This window comes from Sminthopsis crassicaudata, chromosome 5, assembly GCF_048593235.1.
Source record: "Sminthopsis crassicaudata isolate SCR6 chromosome 5, ASM4859323v1, whole genome shotgun sequence".
NCBI classification, from domain to species: Eukaryota; Metazoa; Chordata; class Mammalia; order Dasyuromorphia; family Dasyuridae; genus Sminthopsis; species Sminthopsis crassicaudata.
In genome coordinates this window covers 89,373,409-89,396,037 of record NC_133621.1, presented here as the reverse complement: position 1 = coordinate 89,396,037, position 22,629 = coordinate 89,373,409, and the positions used below count along the sequence as shown (strand labels likewise).

The 22,629-nt window shown below is 32.1% G+C and overlaps 1 protein-coding gene across 3 annotated transcripts in view; it reads left to right on the top strand.

Moving 5' to 3' along the window:
* Window positions 1-22,629, top strand: part of GALNT11 (polypeptide N-acetylgalactosaminyltransferase 11) — a 56,214-nt gene that overhangs the window by 4,423 nt on the left and 29,162 nt on the right. For 2 of the 3 annotated variants that reach the window (XM_074267432.1, XM_074267429.1), the window contains exon 2: window positions 21,130-21,462. In XM_074267432.1, the coding sequence (XP_074123533.1) occupies window positions 21,168-21,462 (295 nt within the window). In that variant the 5' untranslated portion in view covers window positions 21,130-21,167. Of the gene's footprint in view, window positions 1-6,281; window positions 6,425-21,129; window positions 21,463-22,629 lie in introns of those variants that run through there. The other variant, XM_074267431.1, reaches the window with a different exon arrangement.

Below are 22,629 nucleotides of genomic sequence, written 5' to 3'. Positions count from 1 at the left end.
AGAAAATAACATTCAATATAAATAATGCTTGAGAGAACTAAATGTGCTTTGTAATTGAAAAGTTCAATGTCTCTTGCAAAATTATATTGCTTTTCTGAATTTCTCCTTTTTATTTAGATTTAAATAGACCATTTAATGTCTGCTAAAGCTAGCTACTAATTTATTGTAGAGATGTGGTAGAATTGGTAGAATGAGTAAGGAATCACAGATCCTTAAAATATTTAATATGAGTTGTAAACTTTGCAATAAATTGTCAGATATTACTATATTTTAATGCTTGTTATATTTTATGTAATGTTATTCTTTACTTTAGAAAGAAACCCAGAAGATTTCTATAAAAACCTCTACTCTGACAGAGAAGTATAAATAAATACATTTGTGAAGACATATTTTCACAATCCATTCAGAGGCTACCAGAAAGTTCATTAAAAACTGACAAATAACCTGATATGCTGAATTATGTCATTACAACTTCAGTCTTTTCTATTAACATTCAAAATTCATAATTGAATGAAGTTTGTAATCACATTAACAAATAATTTCCAAGCACTTGCCTTCATTGCAACGTTACTTTTTTTTTTTTTTATACCTTATCCTGTATTTATTATGTGTATTTTCCTCATCTGTTGATAACAAAAAGTATTGCTGAAGAAAAGAACCTTCAGCTTTTTATAGTTTTCTATGAGGACTTAAATATGTTAAGATTCATCATATATATAAAATATATACATATATAACATGTAGTACACATGTGTCCACATATATTTATACATTAATAATCAGGTAATACATACATTGATAAGATTATATATAAAACTTCTATATGTAAATCAATATGCATTGCATATATACATATTGATCAGATTTTATATATATGTATATATATATATACACACACATATGCACACTTTATATAAGCACTTCTTTATAGGATTACTCTTGACATAGTTAATTTCTCTCATGGAAAACAATGAAAAACAGAAAGTATTATTGAAGAAAAAGTCCCTCATTGTTATCAACAAATAATATCTTAATAAAACATAAGCTTAAGAAGAATACATATTTGTAAAATATGTTTCTTTCCTTTTAAAAGAAAATTTATTTTGAACTTAGCATGGATATTTACATTTATAAGTAATATAGAAAAAGAGGACTGAATATAAAAGTACAAATTTCTATTATTTACAGCTCTTTTAAAAATATTTATCATTAATTCAACATGTTATTTTTAAAGCTATCCCATTTTTTTGTTTCTTTTAAAATTTCCTTCTATTTCTTGCTGTTCATTTAAAATGCTGCAATAACTGTTTTTGGGTTTTTAAAAAAACAACATTATTACTGACTGGTTTTTCTCTCCCAAATACTCCTGAGCAGTGAAAAAATAAAGAAGGAAAGGAAGAAAAACAAGCCTTATAATAGATAAGCATAGTGGGATGAAACAAATCCATAGATTTGCCATATGTCCCTTATTCTGTACTTTAAGTCCACCATCATCCCTATGATGGGAGGCAAGTAGCATACTTCACCATTGCTTCTCTGGAGTCATAATTAGTCAATTTTTATGTCTTTCAGAGTTATTTTTCTTTAAAATGTTGTTACTATATAAATTGTTCTTCTGGTTGCGCTTCCTTGATCATGCATCTATTTGTACTGTCTTTTTTCTTTTTTTTTCTTTTAGTGGGATAGTGACATTTAATTATTTACCTTTTTAATAAGTACATTTATACTGTGATCTAAATTCTGTGATTCGGTTGTAAAATAATTTTTTCATAGTGGTTGAAATGATTTTCTCTGAGCTACAATTCATCATCTTCTGATTTTATATTTCTTCCTTTTGCCAGGATTGGTAGGCATTATCCTATAGAAAGATTGCTAGACTTAGAGATTTGAGAGAACTAAATTCAAATCCTGTCTTCCACATTAACCATGTGGTCATAGGCTAGTCATTTAACTAGTCTGCTAGGTGATATAGTGGGGAGAGTTTGGGATCTGGGTTAAAGAAGATCTGAGTTCATATTTAGTCTCAGATACTAGCTAGACAAGTAACCTAATCTCTTTCCCTGCCTCAGTTTTCTTGCCTATAAAATGGGAATAATAATAACAAATTTCCAAGACTGTTGCAAGGATAAAATGAGACAATATTTGTAAAAGCACTTTGCAAACCTTAAAATACTTAATAAATGCTAGCTTTTGTTATTACCTACTTGAATCTCATTTTCCTCATAGGTAAAATGGAGATTATAATAATATCTAGAGTATCAACCTCACAGTGTTATTATGAGATACTGTCTGTAATAGTGCTTTAATGATATTTAAAGAGTTGGCAAGAGTAGTAAGCTATCAACTGTTGAACTAGGATTATTCAAAATAACATTTTCTTCAGAAAACATTGATGTTTTTCTGGAGTAACTGTTGAAAATAGACTTTAAAGGGTCATTGATAATTGCTTTCATTGTCTAACTCCTCTGAAAGTTATGTGACTTTAAAGATCAGAGCAACAATACTCTGTATGTCTCTTTTCATATTATCCTTGAAGTTTATTATCTTACTTGGAAGATATATGTGAGGATTTGCTATTTTGCATTGATTATACTATTAGGAATTGACCAATTTCTCTTCAATGATGGGTAAAAGATGTTTGTTGCAGGGTTTGGAAGCAAAGTTAAGGTCTGGTTAGTAAAAGGCATTAGATAGAGGAAGATATACACCGAAAGCGGCGGGGACAGAGAATCTCTGATGCAAGCATCTTGGCTGGCATCTTTCAAATCTCTGAACCAAAGATGGTTCTAGCTTTGCTCTTTTTATCTGCTTGAAGAAGTAATGGGCGGAGCTCAGGTTAATTCCTAGAAGGCCAGATTTTTGGCGGGCTTTATCCAAGCCAGCTCAGATCCAGTGGGGGGCTGGGTACAAGCCCAGACTAGTTTGACCAGATCTTGTATCAAAGTCCAACAAGGAATGCCAAAGGGGCTACCGCCCTCAACACTTTGGACTCTTGTGTAGGAAATCTTTCCTTATATTGAGGCAGAATTCACCTTTTTATTTTCTACCTTTGAATTATTATTTTACTGGGATATGGTTAGAGTCAGTTATTATTAGTATAGAAAACTTCACCTTGCCACTGTCTTCAGATTTGTTACTTTTCTTAATTTCCCTACTATTGTGAGATGTAAAGAATGCTAGATTTTGAGAATGGGATTCAAATTTCTCCACTAACTCTTCCTAGCCTCTGTTATTTGGACATAGCCCTTACTGTTCCTCAGATAACTTCCTAGGACTTTTTGGAGTCATATATATATATAGGTTTGTAAATCTGCATTTGTGGAGACTTCCCACACTGGGAGTTTTGTTATAATCTTGGATCCTTTATGTATTAAAAATAAGTACCAAAGGACATCAAGTTGGTAACTGGACCTGTGTTGGTGTATTGGTGACTAAGTCTTGACTAATTACATCAAAAGGTGCTGTACATGCTAGACCTATATTGGATTGCTTGCTGTCTAGAGGGGACAAAGAGGAAGAATATTTGAAACATGAGGTTTTCCAAAGGTGAATATTGAAAACTATTTTTGAATATACTTGGAAAAATAAAATAGTATTAAAGGAAAAAAATATATGTTTTAATGGGCTTATTGAAGAATATAGTTTACTGCTAGACAGATATTGTATATATAGTAACTGCAGAGAATATGAAACCTACTGGGACTTCCAGTTGGGGGAAACACTCCTCTAGATCTTGGTAGGTCTACTGCTGTTCTTCCTTTGTGTGAGCATTAGAATTTGTTTGAAGATCTCTAGCTGAGTCTTTGACAGCAGTGTGATTTGAGGCTGAGTTTCTCTGTTTATACAGCAATAAGGTCTCTGCTTCTGAAGTCATTCTTTATCAACAAAACCCTACTTTGCTAGAGTTCTTGAACTTTTAAGGACACTTACTGGCTTTGGCATGGGTACTAAAATGGGTCTCTGGACTAGCTTTCGTTTTAGCAAAGTAATCACCATGAGAATAGCTAGGTGTTAAAGTTCAAATCCTTTATTATCTCCTTGCCAGGGGACTGGGCTAGCTTGGTCTTGGGGGAGGAAATGCTGGAGGACAGACCAGCCACCACAGTGGTGTGAGATGGAGTGAATCTGTCTGGTTGAGTTTGTCCCAACTTATATGCTCTATTACAGTTAAATCCATTCATCATACTGAATATAAGCCAATATTTATATCACTAGGGAACTATTATTTGTTGTAAGATTAAATCAATTATACAGAATTTAGAGAACTATTAATCACCATGCTAAACTAGATAACCATTGTCTTACCAATTCCACCGAGTTAGCACCTTGTAAGAATCCTTGTTTCAAGTACAGAGTTCTGGCCCATAACAGTCTGGGAAACTCATTCCTGAGTTTCAAGACAATCTTTTTGATATATGTGATTATTCTGTGAGGCAACTCAGCCTTCATGTATAAAACCGCTTTATATGTAAGCATATGTTGACTTTGGGGAATAGGATAGGATGAGAGAGGAAAGTAGTCGGTAATAGATTGATTCTTGAAATATCTCAAGGATGATATAGTCAGTGACACTGAGGACTGAAGTTTATCTCAGTGGGCAAGGTAATCAACTTAGTACTACTAACTGGCTTTGAGAGAAGCTATTATTATCTTAATGTGTGGGCAGGGACTGAAAAGATTACAATAAAACATCTTTAACATAAGTAAAAGAAGTCTTCCATAAGAAAGAGTTGTAAGTGCAACCAAAGTTGACAATGACTAATTAAGTAATAATTTGAAGAATAATACTGGCTTGATCCATATCTTAGTAATAGAACCAGGAATGTGGGTCCCAAAAGTAAAAATGAGACTAAAAAGAAAGGAAGGAAGGAAGAAAAAGCCAGGTAGGACATGTTTGCCTTATCTACCTATCTAACTCCTGCCCTTGGAGTTAATATTTTACCATAAAAAATGTGCTACTTCAGGAAGCAGTGAGAAAAGTTCCTTCTCACTTGGGGTCTTAAGAAGTCTATATAGCTATTTATTGGGGATGTTGTAGAAGTGACATTGGTCTAAATTAAAAACTTCAAATATCTTTTACAGCTTTTGAAATTCCATGAATTTGACTTGGGTTAAACAAAATGAACTCTGAGGTTTTTTACAGTTAGTTCTCTGAAACTTGACTGAATAACTTGCACTTAATTCAACTATTCTTGAGGATATATGTTCCAGACTTCATCTAGTGATTGTTTTTTTTAGAACTATACTCATCTGTTAATATTACATTAAAATGTTATAACCATATATATGCAAAAGGTGAATGACAGAAAGAAAACTTTAGCATGTGCCAAAATATTTGTAGCAGCACTTAAAATTAATTGATTTCTTCTGTTTAATTAAAATATATATATCCCTTTCAGTCTCCTGCCTGCTACTAGTGGCTGAAGGAACCATTGATAGAATGCTGGGCTTGAAGTCAAGAAGATTTACACTAAAGACATTTGTCCTTAGCCACTTAAAATCATTTGACCTCTGCTTACCTCAGTTTCCTCAGCTGTAAAAGGAGGATAACATTTGCACTCATATCCCAGGATTGTGAAGATCAAATGATTAAATCATATCTATTAAAGTGCTTAGCACAGTACTGATCACAGAATAAGCACTATATAAATTCTTAATTCTCTTCCTTTTCCCCTATCTAGCAAGCTATTTTTAATTTTAAAAGTTTCAGCAAATAGTTGGTGTAGTGTACTCTACATACACCAAGGAGAATGGGACATGAAGGGAGTAAGATGCATTTGGGGACAAACTTTGCCATTATAATTATAAAGAACAATTTTAGGTTATTATGTATGTTGTTTCCCTGGTTCTTATTACTTCACTTTATAACAGCACTTTTTGTCATAGCAAAAACCTAAACCAAAGAGTATGTGTTAGTGTATATGTGTTTGGAGAATAAATCTCGATTGGAAATGGCTGAATCAAGTTGTGGTATATAAATTTAGAAAATATTGTTTCATTGTAAGAAATGGAAAATATGAAGAATTCAGAGAAATTTGAGAATTGGTCCAGACTGTAGGAAACAGATTTGGATAAACAATATTATAATAACTTTGATAATGAAAAGAAATAGTAATCTGAAAACCTTCCTAAAATCATAACCTCCCTAACTTGTAAAATATTGACTCTAGCTATATTTTCTTAGGTTTTCTAGAGCAGGTAAGGAATGAGAGGAAACCAGTTTGTTTTGTCATCACCTGAGATTTGGTAGGGAGGAGGAGCAGTGCACTATTAGCAATCAACTCTTATATTGCTTCCACTCATGACTTCAAGTAGGCATAATAATGAATAGCTAGCTATTTGATTGCAAGACATGAAGAATGATTAAAGAAGAGTTTGATACAGAGAGGATACTTAAGAAAAAAAACAACTCTAAGCATAAAAGGTAAATAACTAAACTTAAAAATTAGATATTTTAAACTTAAATTTTAAAAGATTTTTTTTTTTTTTACTCGGAAGGAGAATGAAAATTAGATGTAAATATTTATCCCCAAGTGCTTACTTGAACAGAAGTGTTTCATTAATTTTGTAATAAAAGATGTAGACTAGAGGGGTATCAGAACTTTTATTGAGATCATGAGTCAGGAAGGAAGTATGCTTGTTTTAGAGCAGGAGTTCTTAACCGGTGTTCCACAGTTCCACTGATCTAAGAGGTGATTAGAAAGATTTCAGGGGATTGTGAATTTGGATAGGAAGAAACAAGTCGTCTTTATTTTCACTAACCTTTATATGAAATTTAGCATTTGCTTCATTGTTTAAAAAACATTATTCTGAGAATATATATAAACTTCACCAGATTGGCTTAGGGTCTTGGGCATGACTTTAAAAAGTTAAGAACCTGTTGTTTTTAGAGTTATCTGTTGAATGTAAAAGTCTCCTTTAGAAGATTTTCTTGTTAATTAAATGTCAAAGATTTTTGGCAAATGAGTGCAACTACAAACATTTTAATTATCAGGTTTTAAAATTCATTCTGCTATCCTTATGCTCTTTGGTATAAAAATATATTTTTTTTCATTTCCTAGGGAAAAAAATAAACACCATCTCTTAGATTTTGCAATACATTTTAAAAAGTGCAATCCTTATAGATAAGTGTTTGTATTTTCAGTTGAATAAATTATTTATTCGCAGCTAGTTGTAATGTAAATAATTGAAATTGATTTGAAGTTAAATAGAAAATATTATTGATTATATGAAGAGAGTTGGGAAAAAAACCATGGAGAATAAAGAAGGGAAAACCTAATGAGATATCATTTGTTTTTGTAACTTTTTTGGTTTAAGAATTTCTGGGTAAAAAAGTATTTGAATTTTGTGAACAACATAGAAAATGATAAAGTAACCTTAGGGCCAGATGTGTATTCATTCTAAGAATAATTGTACTTCATATTCAGAGTTCTTTGGGTAAGTAATATGACAGTTTTTTAATTACTTTAGGAAATTCATCAAAAGATCTATTTTTTTAATCTTCTAATAAGAATTGATGTAGACATTTAAACTGATTAGGAACTTAAAGGATTATATTTGTCTTCAAAGTTGTTTAGATAAAAACATTTTCCTTCAATAATTGTAACAATGGCAATAGCAGTTATGCAGTTTTTATATTCTCTTATTTTAACAAAATGAAGAAAATTATATTTCTTATGTTTTCATATTCTAAGATTTGATAATTTAGTAATAGTGTTTGTATCTTAAAACTGTGACTTTGTATATTCTTGTAAAAAGTATTTCTTGGGTTCTTGAATTAGTATAGCAGTATAATTTATTTCCCAAAGTAGGCCCATTGTCAATAGGACATGTATTTTGAGAGTGCTTTTTTTTTTTTTTTTTCTTTCCAATAGTGATGAATTGAAGGTTTTCCATGTACTTTTAGCCTTTGGAAGATTTACAAGACTGCTGACTGAAGAGGGCTATAGTTTTTGATTATGGGAGAGCAAAGCCAGTTGGCTCACACAGGAGTCAAACTGGTGACCTTGTCTTCATTAGCATGCTACAGTGCTCCAGCTGAGCTAACTAGACACTTTTTGAAGTTAAGAAGTGTTTCTTTTATACACTTTAAAGTTTTTCATTGTTTTTTAATTATATTTTTGTTACCTCTGTTAATATAGAGAAACTGTTTCAGTGACATCTTATTGTTAGATTATTTTTTTCTAGTTGAAGTAGAAACATGTAGCAATAGACATGAACTTAATAAATGCCAATTAGGTGCCAGGTACTGTGTAGTAATAGGAACTGGCAGTGTATTCAAGAAATTGGTGAAGACAAATTGAAAATATCACTAAATACTAAATTAAATAATGTCAAATTTGTCAAGAAGTCCAAAATATAGGTCATAATATCAATATGAACATTCAAGAAGAGTATATATTTAATAAAATAAAATAGCTTACTAGCTTATCATTCTTCATAGGCAGACTTGCTGAATCAATGACCTAAAAATTGCACAGGGCATCATTTACAGGTAGATTTTTAGGTATTAACTATATCTTCACTTAATTTTTCCCTTCTTAGCTTCCCTGACCTTTAAAGCTAAAAATTGTATAAAATAGAGTTTGTCTTGAGTTTTTTAGGATTGTTTCTTAACCTATCCTGCTAAGTTCTGAGTAGTTTTATGGGGAAATAGCAAGTAGCAGTTTGTTTTCTATAGTATGAATTAACTCACATAATTTTTGGAGTTTTAAAATTTCTTCTAAAATACTATCAAGTTCATTGTAAAAAATCTCCATTTTCTAGAGGTTTCATGAATTATAGTATCATTATAGACTAATGATCAAAGGATATGAAGAGACAATTTTCAGATGAAGAAGGCTAATAATAGAATCTCAAAATTGGAAGGCACTTCAGAGGCTGTACCTAAATGAGAATCCTCTCTATCAAGCCTGGAGGATGCAGACTTTGAAGATTGTACTTACTCCTTCTATTAAACAGTGTTATCATCTCTTCCCTATTTTGGCCCTTTGAACCTGGACAGCTTCACTGTTAGGATTCCAAGGTGATAACTCAGGTTGTCTAAACAATTCTCTAGCTCACAGGTCACACCTTTAGGAGTTTACACCTTTAGACTTCCAAAAAGTTTACACATTTGAAGGAGTTTACACCTTTAAAAGGAGTTCTGAAAAGGAGTTTAGACAACCTTTAAAAGGAGCAAATTCATTGGCTGTAGGAGTTCCCACAAGTGCCTGGGAGTTCTCACTAGCCCATTCTCTGCTAGGATAAAAGAGGAGGGCAGTCGGGCAAGGAGTGAGTCTAGACTGGGAGACTTGAGTTTAGCCGGCAGTCTGGAAAGAGAGAGTCTGGATTGGGGAAGGACAAGAGCTGGAGGAGATTCAGAGCCAGGATTCAGGAAGAAGAGGATTTGAGATTCTACCTTCGCTCTGGCTGGAGGCTCCAGAAGCTTCTCAAGAAACCTGCACACAGAGGAAAAGATTATATAGAAAAGAAACCTCCTTCCAGAGAAGGATTACAACTGAGAGACGATCAGAACGTTACACTTCACTATGTTTCTCTTGAGTCTTTTGCCTCCTTATCATATCAGAGATCTTGCCCTTCTAAACCCTCAGCCTTGGATCCCTCTCCCCATCCTCTGCCTTTGCTCCTGCACATGTGCTACTCAGTGAAGCTGGAGTAAAACAAGAAATCATATGATGTTATCTCCCACCCCCCATTCAGTAAATTCCAGTGGCTTCTCATCACTTCAGGGATTTAATATAAAACCCTCTATTGGGCCTTCATCACCCTCCCCACCTTTCTAGTCTTCTTGTACCTTACTCACCCTTCTTCTTTCCCTGGCTACGGACTTTGTGGTCCATTGACCTGTGCTTCACTTGCTGTACTTCAGGAAAGACATTCTGCCTCCCAAATTCTGGGGAGTTTTGCTTGCTATCCCACTGCATGGAATATTTTCCCTTTCTGCCTCTACCTTTCCTTCAAGTCCCACCTTCTATAGGAAGCATTCCCTAAATCCTTAGTGCTTTCCTTTTTGCTGATTATTTCCAATTTATCTTGTATATCGCTTGATGGGATTTAGTTGTTTTCAGTTTTTCCCCCATTGCCCCGGCCTTGGCCTTTTGGACTGTGATCTTCTTAAGAACTATAATTCCTTTAGCCTTTTTATGTAACTCAGTGAAGGTGGTACATTGTAGATACTTAGTAAATGCTTATTGACTGATTGGCAGTTCCTCTAGGAAGTGTACTCAGGACTTAGATTTTCTATGCCCCAGGGAAAATCGCCTTTTTTACTTGAACATGCTATCTTAATAAACCCTAAGGTCACATTAGCTTCTCTCTTCCCCCCCCCCCCCCAGTTATGTCATTGTTTAAGTTTTCTATTTACTGAATTCTCCAAGTCTTTTTGATATGAAATGTTATCTAGTCTAGTCATGTCTCCTATGTCTTATAATAGTGAGATTGATTTCTGAACCTAAGCATTCTTTATCCTTATTAATTTTTATCATGGATTCAGCATATCATTGTAGCTTGTCATAATATAGATTTGGTTTAGTATTCTAGCTTGTCAAGATCTTGACTATTATCCAACACACTTATGGAGTCATCTGCAAATTTGCTAAAATATATACTGAATCCTTTAATTTGTATTCATGAAAAGCATATTAAAGGGTATAAAGCCCAAAATACTGTATAATCCATTAAAAACCTCTTTCCAAGGTAGAATCTAATCATTAATAGCTATTTATTAGTTATTCATTAATAGCCATTGAGCTATTTTTATTTTTTCTCTTTCAGTTAATTATTTTTAGCATTAATTTTCTACATTTTTGAGTTCCAAATTCTCTCCCTTCAGCTCTTCTTCCACCCATTGAGCAAGTAGGCAAAATATCAGTTATATATATGAAGGCATGCAAAACATTTATTTCCATATTAGCCATGTTGCAAAAATAAAAGGATAATGTTGTAAAAGAAAAAATTACCTATGCATATGTACTGTCAAAAAAAAGGTTATAATTATAAAATTAAGAAAAAATAAGCAAGGAAAGACTATGTTTTAATCTGTACTAAAGAGTTGATCTCTTCTTTTTCTGGAGTGGATATCATTTTATTTTGCTTTTGTTTTCTGTCATGGGTCCTTTAGAATTGTCTTAGATCATTGCCTTGATCAGAATAGCTAAGTATTTCACAGTTGATTATTGATTATTTCCATTGTCATGTTCCAATGTTGTCCTGATTCTGCTCTTTTCACTTAATGTCAGTTCATATAATTCTTCCAGGTTTTTTCTGAAACCATCTTGCTTGTCATTTCCTATAACATAGAATTCCATCACAGTCATATACTATAACTTTTTCAGCCATTTCGTAATTGATGGGGAACCCCTCAATTTCCAGTTCTTTCTACCAGTATTCATGCAGCTAATTTTAAATGCATGTTTTAAAACCATGACATCTTTAGATATCTGTCAGTCTTTATATATATATATATTATGAAAGACATTAGCTATCTTGCTGAAAACTAGATGTAAACTAGCTATACTATTCTGTTTATTTATCAGTTTAATAACTCCTTTTTTTTTAAGTGAAATTCATCTGATGGAACTTTTACATGTTTTATGAATGCTTTGTTTTATAATGATTTTAAACATTTCCATATTATTTATGGTGTGAAAGAAAAGTCAGAACAAAAGGGAGAAAATCACAAGGAAAAAAAAAACCAAAAAGTGAAAATAGTTTGCTTTGATCTGCATTCATTCTCCATAGTTATTCTCTGGATATGGATGGCATTTTCTTTCCCAAGTCTATTGAAATTGTCTTGGATCACGGTATTGCTAAGAAGAGTTAAGTCTGTCAAAGTTGATTATTACACAATCTTGCTGTTACTGTATACCATTTTCTCCTGGTTCTACTTACTTCATTCAGCATCTTTGATTTGTCTTAACAGGTTTTTCTGAAATCAGCCTGCTCATCCTTTTTTATAGAACAATAGTATTGCATTACCTTCATATATCATTACATATTGAATCATTGCTCAATTGATGGGTATTCTCTCAATTTTTAGTTTTTTGCCATCATAAAAGGAACACATATTTGTGGTTCCTTTTTTCTATGATTTCTTTGGAATGCAGATCCATTAATGGCACTGCAGGATCAAAAAGTATACATAGTTTTATAACTTTTTGGGCATAGTTCCAAATTGTTTTCTAGAAGGATTAGATCTGTTCAAAACTCCACCAACATTGCATTAATGTCTCAGTTTTCCCACATCTCTTCTAACATTTATCATTATCTTTTCTGTCCTCTTAGTCATTCTGATAGGTATGAAGTGGTATCTCAGAATTGTTTCAATTTGCATATCTAATTAATAATGATTTAGGATTTTTTCATTTGATTATTAATGGTTTTAATTTCATTTGAAAATTGTTCATATCCTTTGATTGTTATTTGCAGAATGACTTATAAATTCTTATAAACTTGATTCAATTCTCTATAAATGTTAAAAATGAGGCCCTTATCAGAAAAATTGGCTTACAAATTGTTTCCCAGACTTCTGCTTCCCTTTCAATCCTGCTGTATTGTTTTTTGTTTGTATAAGACCTTTTTAATTTAATATAATAAAAGATATCCATTTTGCATTTTTTAATGTTCTCTATTTCTTGCTTGGTTATAAATTTCTCCCTTCCCCAAAGATCTGATGGGTAAATTATCCTTGACTTTCCTAATTTGTTTATAGAATCACCTTTTATGACTAAATCATGAACTCATTTCAACCTTATTTTAGTTTAGAGTGTGAGATATTGGTCTAGTTTCTGCCATATGGTTTCTATAGCAATTTTTGTCAAATAGGTGGATTCTTACTCCAGAAGCTAGAGTTATTGGATTTATGAAACAGTAGATTGATTAGTTGAGCTACTGACTTTTGTGTCTTATGGACCTAACTTATTCCACTGATCCACCACTCTATTTCTTAGCCACTTTATAATAGTTTTTTAGATGTGTATATAGCTAGGTCACCTTCCTTTACATCTTTTTTTAAACATTAATTCCCTTGAATATTCTTGATATTTTGTTCATCCAGATCAATTTTGTTATAATTTTTTCTAGCTCTGTAAATTTTTTTTGGCAGTTTGTTTGGTATAGCACTGAATAAGTAAATTAATTTAGGTAAAATCGTCATTTTCATTATATTAGTTTGGCCTCTCCATCAGCACTTGATATTTTTCTTGTTGTTTAGATCTGACTTGTTTGTTTGAAAAGTGTTTTGTAATTGTGTTCATGTAGTTGCTGGCTTTATCTTGCAGATATATTCCCAAATATTTTATGTTTTGTGTAGTTATTTTAAATGAAATTTCTCTATATCTTGCTGCTAGGCTTTGCTGATAATATGTAGAAATGTTAATAATTTAAATGGATTTCTTTTATATCCTGCAACTTTGCTAATTTTGTTAATTATTTCAAGTAGCTTTTGAGTTAATTCTCTAGGATTTTTTAAGTATACAATTATATCATCTGCAAAGTGTAATAATTTTGTTCTCTCGTTACTTATTCTTTCAATTTCTTTTTCTTAATGTTAAATTTAACATTTATAATACAATATAATATATATCTTTAATATATTGTTGTAGTCTCTTTGCCGTGGACCTGTGATTTCCTTGGTACAGCATAAATAAACTCCTATGTGATTTACAATTTTAGAGTTAGCTGGGGACCCAGAAATATTAAGTAATTAGTACAGGATCACAAGTCAATATAAGAGGTGGGATTTTAACTCAGATCTTCCTGATTTTTAGGTTTTTATTTATAATACCATGAAGCCTCTCATCTTCTTTTGGTTGATATATCAACAATAACAACCTGATATCCTAAGATTAGAAATTGCAAATTTCTAATTGGGTGAGGAATAAGGACCTGAGGAGAAATGATAACTGATTACCTAATATATGAGAAAGGAACAGAATAACTACATAGTGAACTGAGAAATATACATAAGAATGTATTATTCATTCAGTAGCCATTTATGTAAGTGCCCTAATACAAGACAAAGTACTAGGAAAGGGAAGATTCAAAGATAATGAAAATGCCTTCTAATCTTGTAGTAAGATAGCAGTAGAAATACAATATATGTAAAATTATGTACTATCATAAGTGTTTCAGTAATTAAGAGTCTATGATTTTGTCACTGGATACTCCTTGCATTGTTAGAGACTTTTTTTTTTTTGGTAGAGAGCATTTTATTTTTTTCCAATTACTTTTAAAGATCGTTTTCTGCATAAGATTTTGAGTCCAGATTTTTCTTCCTCTCCCCCTCTTCCTCTTCTCCCACCCCCAAGACGGCAAGCAATCTGATATAGATCATACATATGCAATCATGGAAATATATTTCCACATTCATCATATGAAAAAAAAGAAATAGAATGAAAGGGGAAAGCCACAGAACCCTCCCAAAGTGAAAATAATATGCTTCCTTCTGTATTTAGTCTACACAGTTCTTTCTCTAGATGTAAATAGCATTTTCCATCATGAGTCTTTTAGTCTTGAATCATTGTACTGCAAAACAGAGCTAAGTCAATCATAGTTGATCATTGCAGTGTTACTGTTAGTGTATCTGATGTTTTCCTGTTTCTGCTCACTTTACTCAGCATCAGTTCAGGTAAGTCTTTCCAGATTTTTCTGAAATCTACTTGCTCATCATTCTTATAGCATAATAATCTTCTGTTACATTACTATATTACATGTTCGACCATTCCCCCATTGATGGGCATTCTCTCAATTTCCAGTTCTAATGGTTGTTTTTGTTTACTTAAACACTTTACAAAGGGCTTATCTGATATAGTGGGGACCTTCTTCTAGTCCTTTTTTGTTTTACAGCTGCAAATGAAACACTTGGGTGGTCCATCTGTTTGTTGTTGTTCTTTATGCTCATTACATGACAGATTCACTTCCTTCTCCAGTCATACAAGTCTTTCGCAGTATCTTTTACACAACTTCTTGTGTAAATTTGATCATTGATAACAAGCAGCTGCCTGTACTTTGGGTAGCTTACATTTGTGATATCTCAGAAATTATGGTGTTCTAGGGTTTTTAATTATATATCACTCAATTATATATCACTCCAGTGTTTGTGTTGGTTATCAAAAGATGAACTTTTGGTGGTAGGAGGCTCTTTAGTATCATTGAAAGTATTTTGCAGTTTTTCTAATGTGCTTGATTTCCTTCTGCTATTCAATTCTTTACTCATCTCATTAGCCAACTTCAGTGCCTATTCAAGATAATATATACTGTTGGACTTAGTGAATTGACTTCAGTCTAAATGTCATAATTTATGCAATATATTCTTCACTTATTTTATTTTATTTTTTTAGTCAATGGCTAGACTAGTAATCCTTTAAATGAATATCTCAATGAAGAGAGAGGTGAGGAAGTATTTTGGGACTCAGCATATTTAGCACATTAACATTTGCAAGCAAGTACATAGGGAATCCTTTTATTTGTACTTTGTGTAGGACATCATCCATAATATCAGCAAGTAACTTTAGTGAGCTTATTTTACCATAAATGAGAGAAATGTACAACTAAATAATTATGCAATAACTTTACTGCAAAATAGCATTTTGTATTAATCTTGTTCTCTTTTTAGTCTATGTGAATTTCTAGAAGGAAAATATCATTAGGGGAATGGGAGAGGAGAATTAAGAAAGATATCCTACAGGGGCTAGTATTTCAATTAATTTTAGTATTGTAAGGAGAATAAAGGTCACTATGGGATATGGAAGTCAAAGGGGTAACAATTTTTGCAACAGATGGGACAGTTTTCTAGAAAGTCTGTGTCATGTTGTGGGGCTATAGAAAAAAAAATAGTATTAATTTAGAAGTAATTGATTACATTGACACTTTAGGATCATTGGATCCAGAACTAGAACAGATCTTTGAATCATCTAGTCTAACAATTTTTTCACTTCTTAGTTAGGAAATTGATTTCTGAAGTGGCCAAGTAACTTTTTCTGGGACCACATGAGTAACAAAAGGAGAACCAGAACCTGGAACTTGTGTGTTCCAAATTGATTGCTTTCTACTGGGCCACCTCTTTTAGGAGGATATCTGTAGTAAGCATAGTTAGTGAAGTCAGACAGGAATGGACATGAGATACTTAGATGGTTGTTAGCAGAAAGTGTGATAACAGTATATAGGATCAATTGGTGCCCATGATGTTTGAACTATTTGTCTTTTTTTCCCCCCTTGTATTCATGATAGTAGATGTGAAATGTTTGCTCACAAATGTCTGTATTAGTGTGTTGGAACTGCTTTAGCATTCAGTCACAATGGATTTCAGCATGAGATCAGCTTATTTTTTAAAAAATTTATTTATTTTTATAATTATAACATTTTTTTGACAGTACATATGCATAGGTAATTTTTTTAAACAACATTATCCCTTGTACTCCCTTCTGTTCCGAATTTTTCCCCTTTCTCTCCACCCCCTCCCCTAGATGGCAGGCATTCCCATACATATTAAATATCTTATAGTATATCCTAGGTACAATATATATGTGCAGAACCGAATTTTGTTGTTGTTGTTGCAAAGGAAGAATTGTATTCGGAAGGTAAAAATAATCTGGGAAGAAAAAAAAAAAAAGCTCACAGTTTACACTCATTTCCCAGTGTTCCTTTTCTGGATGTAGCTGATTCTGTCCATCATTGATCAATTGGAATTGAATTAGCTCTTCTCTATGATGAAAATATCCACTTCCATCAGAATACATCCTCATACAGTATCATTGTTGAAGTGTATAATGATCTCCTAGTTCTGCTCATTTCACTCAGCATCAGTTGATTTAAGTCTCTCCAAGCCTCTCTGTATTCCTCCTGCTGGTCATTTCTTACAGAGAGATCAGTTTATTGGTAAAGAAATTGCTTTCAATAAAGATCTGAGAGTAACAAAAGATGTTTCACTTTTTCTAGAACGTTACCATAAAGGAGAAGTAGGAATCTTAAAATATGTGTGTATGTACAAATATATATATATATATGTATGTATATATATATATATATATATATATATATACATAAATATATACACATATATATTAGTGTAGGTTTATGAATCTGGTAATTGATTTATCAATAATAATGACTGTGGATTCAGTACTAATAATAGCTGTAATAATGAATGAATCAGTTATTAATTGAAAAAGCAAATTAAAATTGAATTTTACTTTAGTGAATCAAAGAGAGAAATTTTAGGGGAAAGGCCTTTTGAAGTTGAGGTGCATGCCAATTTGAAAATTTTTGTGTAAGCCTATCTAAGTTACCAAGGGACATAGGATTGTAGAATTGAGAGTTAAAAAGGGACTTAAAGATTCATTTAGGCTAAGCCTGTCATTTTTCAAATGAAGAAAATGAGACTTAGAGATGCTTAACGAGTCCTAAAATCCTACAAGTATTAAGCAGCTAGGCCAAGACTTAAACTCAAATCACAGCTCCTTGTGGTCACACGGCCAAGCTTATTTGGATACTCACTTTAGACCAAAGACTGTGGTCTTTGGGAACACTGTTGGACCAAGTCAGAACTTACTGAGCTGAGAACTGATAAGAAAGGTACATTCCTCTGGAGGCTGCAGAATCACTGGTTTTGGGGCAAGAAGGAATAAGTGGATTTATGCCAGGGTCATAAAGCACCAGACACAGTGGCACCAGAAAGATACAGTAGAAAGAACTTCCTCCTGCAGAGGCTAACACTGCTCCTAGCCTTAAAAATTCACTTTTTTTTTTTTTTTTTTTTTAACCTTGCTGGAATCAATCAAGCATTTATTAAGTACTTTTTGTGTTTGAGGCACCACTGGAAATGACCTGTATTATATTATTATACTTCCTTACCCCTCTTTGAAAAAGCTGCCTCAGATTCAGTTGTTGTTCCATGAATATTTAAAATTCATTATAATGAATTTATATTTTATAGAACCATACTGTCATAAAACTAGACCTGTATCTCATTTAATAGAAGAGCCAAGGGAAAGTGTGGAAGTAACTTATCTAATCTTGAAGAGTTAGTATTTGGGATTGGGAATTCTATGTGGTGGTTCATAGTCATCTCTCAGAGTTCTTTCGCTGGGTGTAGCTGGTTCAGTTCATTACTGCTCTGTTGGAACTGATTTGGTTCATCTCATTGTTGAAAGTGGTCACATCCATCAGAATTGATCATCATATAGTGTTGTTGTTGAAGTATATAATGATCTTCTGGTCCTGCTCATTTCACTCAGAATCGGTTCATGTAAGTCTCTCCAGGCCTTTCTGAAATCATCCTGTTGATCATTTCTTACAGAACAATAATACTCCATAACATTCATACACCACAATTTATTCAGCCATTCTCCATTGATGGGCATCCATGTAATTTCCAGTTTCTGGCCACCACAAGGAGGGCTGCCACAAACATGAAGAGTTAGTATTTGAACTTATACTTTCTGATCCTATAATTAATACTTTGTCTACTGTACCACACTCTAGCCTCCATTTCAATAAAATATGGCATGGAAGTACAAATTTATCAAATAAATTAGGATGAATATTCATTTTATGTAAACATTCTTTTACTTATAAAAAGAAATGTTTTAATTGTTCATAGAAGATTATATTCAGATTACATCTAGAAACAAACAAAAGATATCTTTGAAATACTCACATAAACCATTGGGAAAGTGATTTGACTTAAAACACCATAACTTTTTAAAAGCATAATTCTAGCATATCTCTGTTCTTATGGTTACCAGACAATTGAGTTTTCAGGGTCAGGGTGAAGAATATTACTTCTTTACATTTTATAGATACTGAAATTGAATAATGAGTTTTCAAAGTCAGTGGCAAATTGATAGAATTCATTTTACTTGATGCCTATTTCATTACTCTTTTTTTGTAATGCTTGCCCTCTAATTTCACAATGGTATGTTCAGATTAATATGATGCTATTTACAAAAACTGCATTGAATTATGATGAAAGAATAGTTTCTATAGAAGTAGAATATTTTCTTCCCCAAAGTAAAATAGTTACTGCCTATTGATAATATTTTTTTATAAGCCAATAAATAAACATATACCTAAAGATACACATATAGAGGTTTAACATGTGTGTATCAAGAGTTGGTTTGTGTTTCACAATAAAAAATAACTGCTATGCAGTATTGTTAAATACACCAAAAAACAAACAAAAAACCCCAATCCCAGATCTCCAAACCCCTTCTATTCAAATGGTCTGGTAGGAATTAAAAATAGCTGTTTTAAAGTGTACTTTAGATAAAATTTTGCCTAATTTCTCTTTTTAGTGGAAATTAATCTTAAAGTTAGTGTAGCATTTTGAAAAATCTCTAATCTCTTAAATTCTTTACTAGTCATACTTTTAGCAAACTCAAATGTCAATTTTAGATATTTTCAATTTAGTATGTAGCCAGATAAATGTCAGTACCTCAGTCCCTTTACTATCTTGTAGCTCTTGTTCTTTTTATTTAGCCTGAATAGCTCCATTTTTCTGCCTTGAAAATATTTGTTTAATTTTATACTGTTGATATTTTTTCTTGCATGATCAAGTTTTAATTTAAAAAGTGCTGACATTAACATGTCATTTTCTTCTTTGATACTTGATTTTATGACTTTATTATAATCATTTCTAGCTGCATCTCCAATGTCACCTTTAAAGATCCTTTCAATTGGCAGGGATAGTGATATTCCAACACTTTCTACTGGCAGACAATAGGCAAAAGTCGGCATTTAATTTTTGCTTCTCTGTGGACTTGTGCTGTAAACTTAATGCAGAGTAGTTTAAAATTTTTCGAAATGAGGCTTAATATTGCTGATGTGTTGAGTCTTGATATTATTTTGAAAAATCTTACCATTAGTTTAAAATAAGTCCCTTGAAAACTGTCAACTACTAGATAAAAGGCTTACTTTTCAGAGAATGATGTGCTGTCTTTGTGTATCAGTAACTTAACTGAGTTTCTAACCCCACATTTATTCAGCTAAGTAAGTAGTAAAGTAAGTGAAGTAAGACTGAATTGGAGAGAATTTGCAGGAATTTTTATGGCTGCTTTGGAGAAGCCTAGATAATATGTGGAGTAGGAAGAAAAAAAGTTCCATTTAATAATAAAAAATAACACTGAGTACCACTGCATCTTGGCTTGTTTTATGGGCAACCTATTAAAAAAAAAAAAAAAAAAAGGAAAAGCTTATGTTACCATTTTTGTAATGATGTCATACAAATGGTTTCAGTTAAAAAATAAAAATAGTACAGAAGGTTTTAGATAAAGTTATAAAGCCAGTGGCAAAGTGATATTTTACAAATTGATTAGAAATGAGGGCTTTTCATTCATGTTCTGAATATTAGGATGAGTGTGCTGAAAGGAACCTTAATTATAATTTAACTTATTCATTTTCAGATGACAAATTTGAGGTCTTAAGGATTGATGTGCACTAGGACATATAGATAATAATATAACCAGAACTAGAACCTAATTCTCTTCTCAGTATAATGCACATTGCAAATATACCACACACTACTTTTCTTTTTAGTGATGGACATAGAACATTTTAGTAGGGACTATTTATTGTCAAACTGGAATATTTTGAAGTTGAGATATTTCTTATAAAATATCTTATAATTCTCAAATACGTATAAATTTTACTTGTTATCAAAATCCACAAGTTTAAAAAAAATTGCATTACAATCACAGGATTTTGGAGCTTGAAGAGATGTTGAATCATTAAATGTACTGGTACTATAAATTCTTAATGTGTTGTTTTTATTTCCTAATCATAGCTTTCTTCTTAATATGGGCCATTGAATAACATAATAATTTTACTAATCTTAATTAAGCACCAACAAATTTATGTATAATTTCTGTTTAATTTTTTTCTTTTAAAGCTATCTAGAGATCAACGTATATATGTTTTTAAATCAGTTATGCATTAAGATGCTGTCTAAACAGACAGCTTAAAAATACTTTCTGCTCAGTGAATTTGATTGTATAGGATACATTTGTTAAAATCTGAAAGCTGAAGTCTTATTTACAAAGGTCTCTGTTTTTTAAAAGAATGTGAATTTAGTAAATGATTTACAAGGGCAATGAAGTGTCTTAAAGGAATTAATTCTTTCCTTTTTTTCAGAATGTTGAACATGGACCTCCAAGAATGCTAAATCTACAATGGGAAGTGTCACACTTCGCTATTTCTGCTATGGGTGCCTTTTTACATCGGTGACCTGGACAATTCTACTCTTTATTTATTTCAACTTTAGTGAAGTGACTCAGCCATTTAAGAATGTGCCCATCAAGGGGTCTAAACCCCACGGACCATTCCCCAAGAAATTCTATCCTCGTTTTACTCGTGGCCCAAGTCGATTATTAGAGCCACAGTCAAAAGTCAACAAGGTTGGAGCTATTTTAGAAAATCATGTTGAAGATGCAGGTGGAGATGACATGGATCTCTCTCCTGAAATGGGTAAGGAGAGTTCATTTTCAGCTTGATGTTGTTTAGTTATTTCTCAAATTAAAGATGAATTTCATTGCTTATATTTTTGGATTACAGGATCATAGATTTTGATCTAGAAAAATTATTAACCAAAGTTTTCTTGGCAGAATATGAAACTTTTGCCCATCTTAGCACAACTCCAAAGGGAGATGCTATTTAGATTCCAGTTTCAACACATGTATATCAGATTCTGAGTTTTGAAACTAGAACTATAAGATTTCATTGATCATACCAGTCAAAAGTAGGAATTTATCTAAAAGAAAACTTTTTTGGTCTGATGTGACTGTGATTTTGTGATTTATATAGAGATGAACAAATTTAAGAAACATTTATTTTGTTGAGTCCTGTTATGGCAGAGGTATTATAAAAAAAGTATAGAAGAACTGATTACAGTCTACAGAAGAAAACTAAAAATTAAAAAAGAGTTGGAAAAAAGAAACTTTGAAGTAGAATGAAAGAAACTGACATTATTTAATCAGGAGGAAAGAAAATTTGGGATTGAGAAATGAATCAATAACTTTCTCTATCCTTAGAAGAAGGAAAACAGAAAAATTAAAGTATTGGTCATATGTTTTGTATGTATGAAATATTTTCTTTTAATTAAAGTGAAAAGCAGTCTAGTATATTAAAGAAAAACCAGCCTGGACCTTATAAAAGCTTCTATTTAAGATCTACTTCTTGACATTTACAGGCTCAATATTATGAGTTGTTATAAAGGAGTTTGTGAAATTGCATTAAACAGCACCTGACTCACAATAACCCTGTCAAGAAGGTCTTGACATGTTTTGTTATCTCCATTTTATAGATGAGGAAACTGAAGTTTAGGGAAATCATTGTGTATAGGCACACATGAATGTGTGTATGTATACACTCATATATATATATTACACTTAAAAATTACCAATATATGTGTGTATAAGAGAAGAGAGAAACAGTTTACCAACAGAAATAGAAACAGAGAGAGATTAGAATCAGTACATTTTATTTACAAGCCAATTTTTTTGTTCCTTATTTTAGACAAGATAACAGAGTTTGAGGTATGGATTTAATGTTGGTCTTTTGGTAATAACTGGATTTCAAAGCTCTCTTTTGACACTTAATGAATGTCTACCTCAGGCAACTTAGTAGAAGGGAATT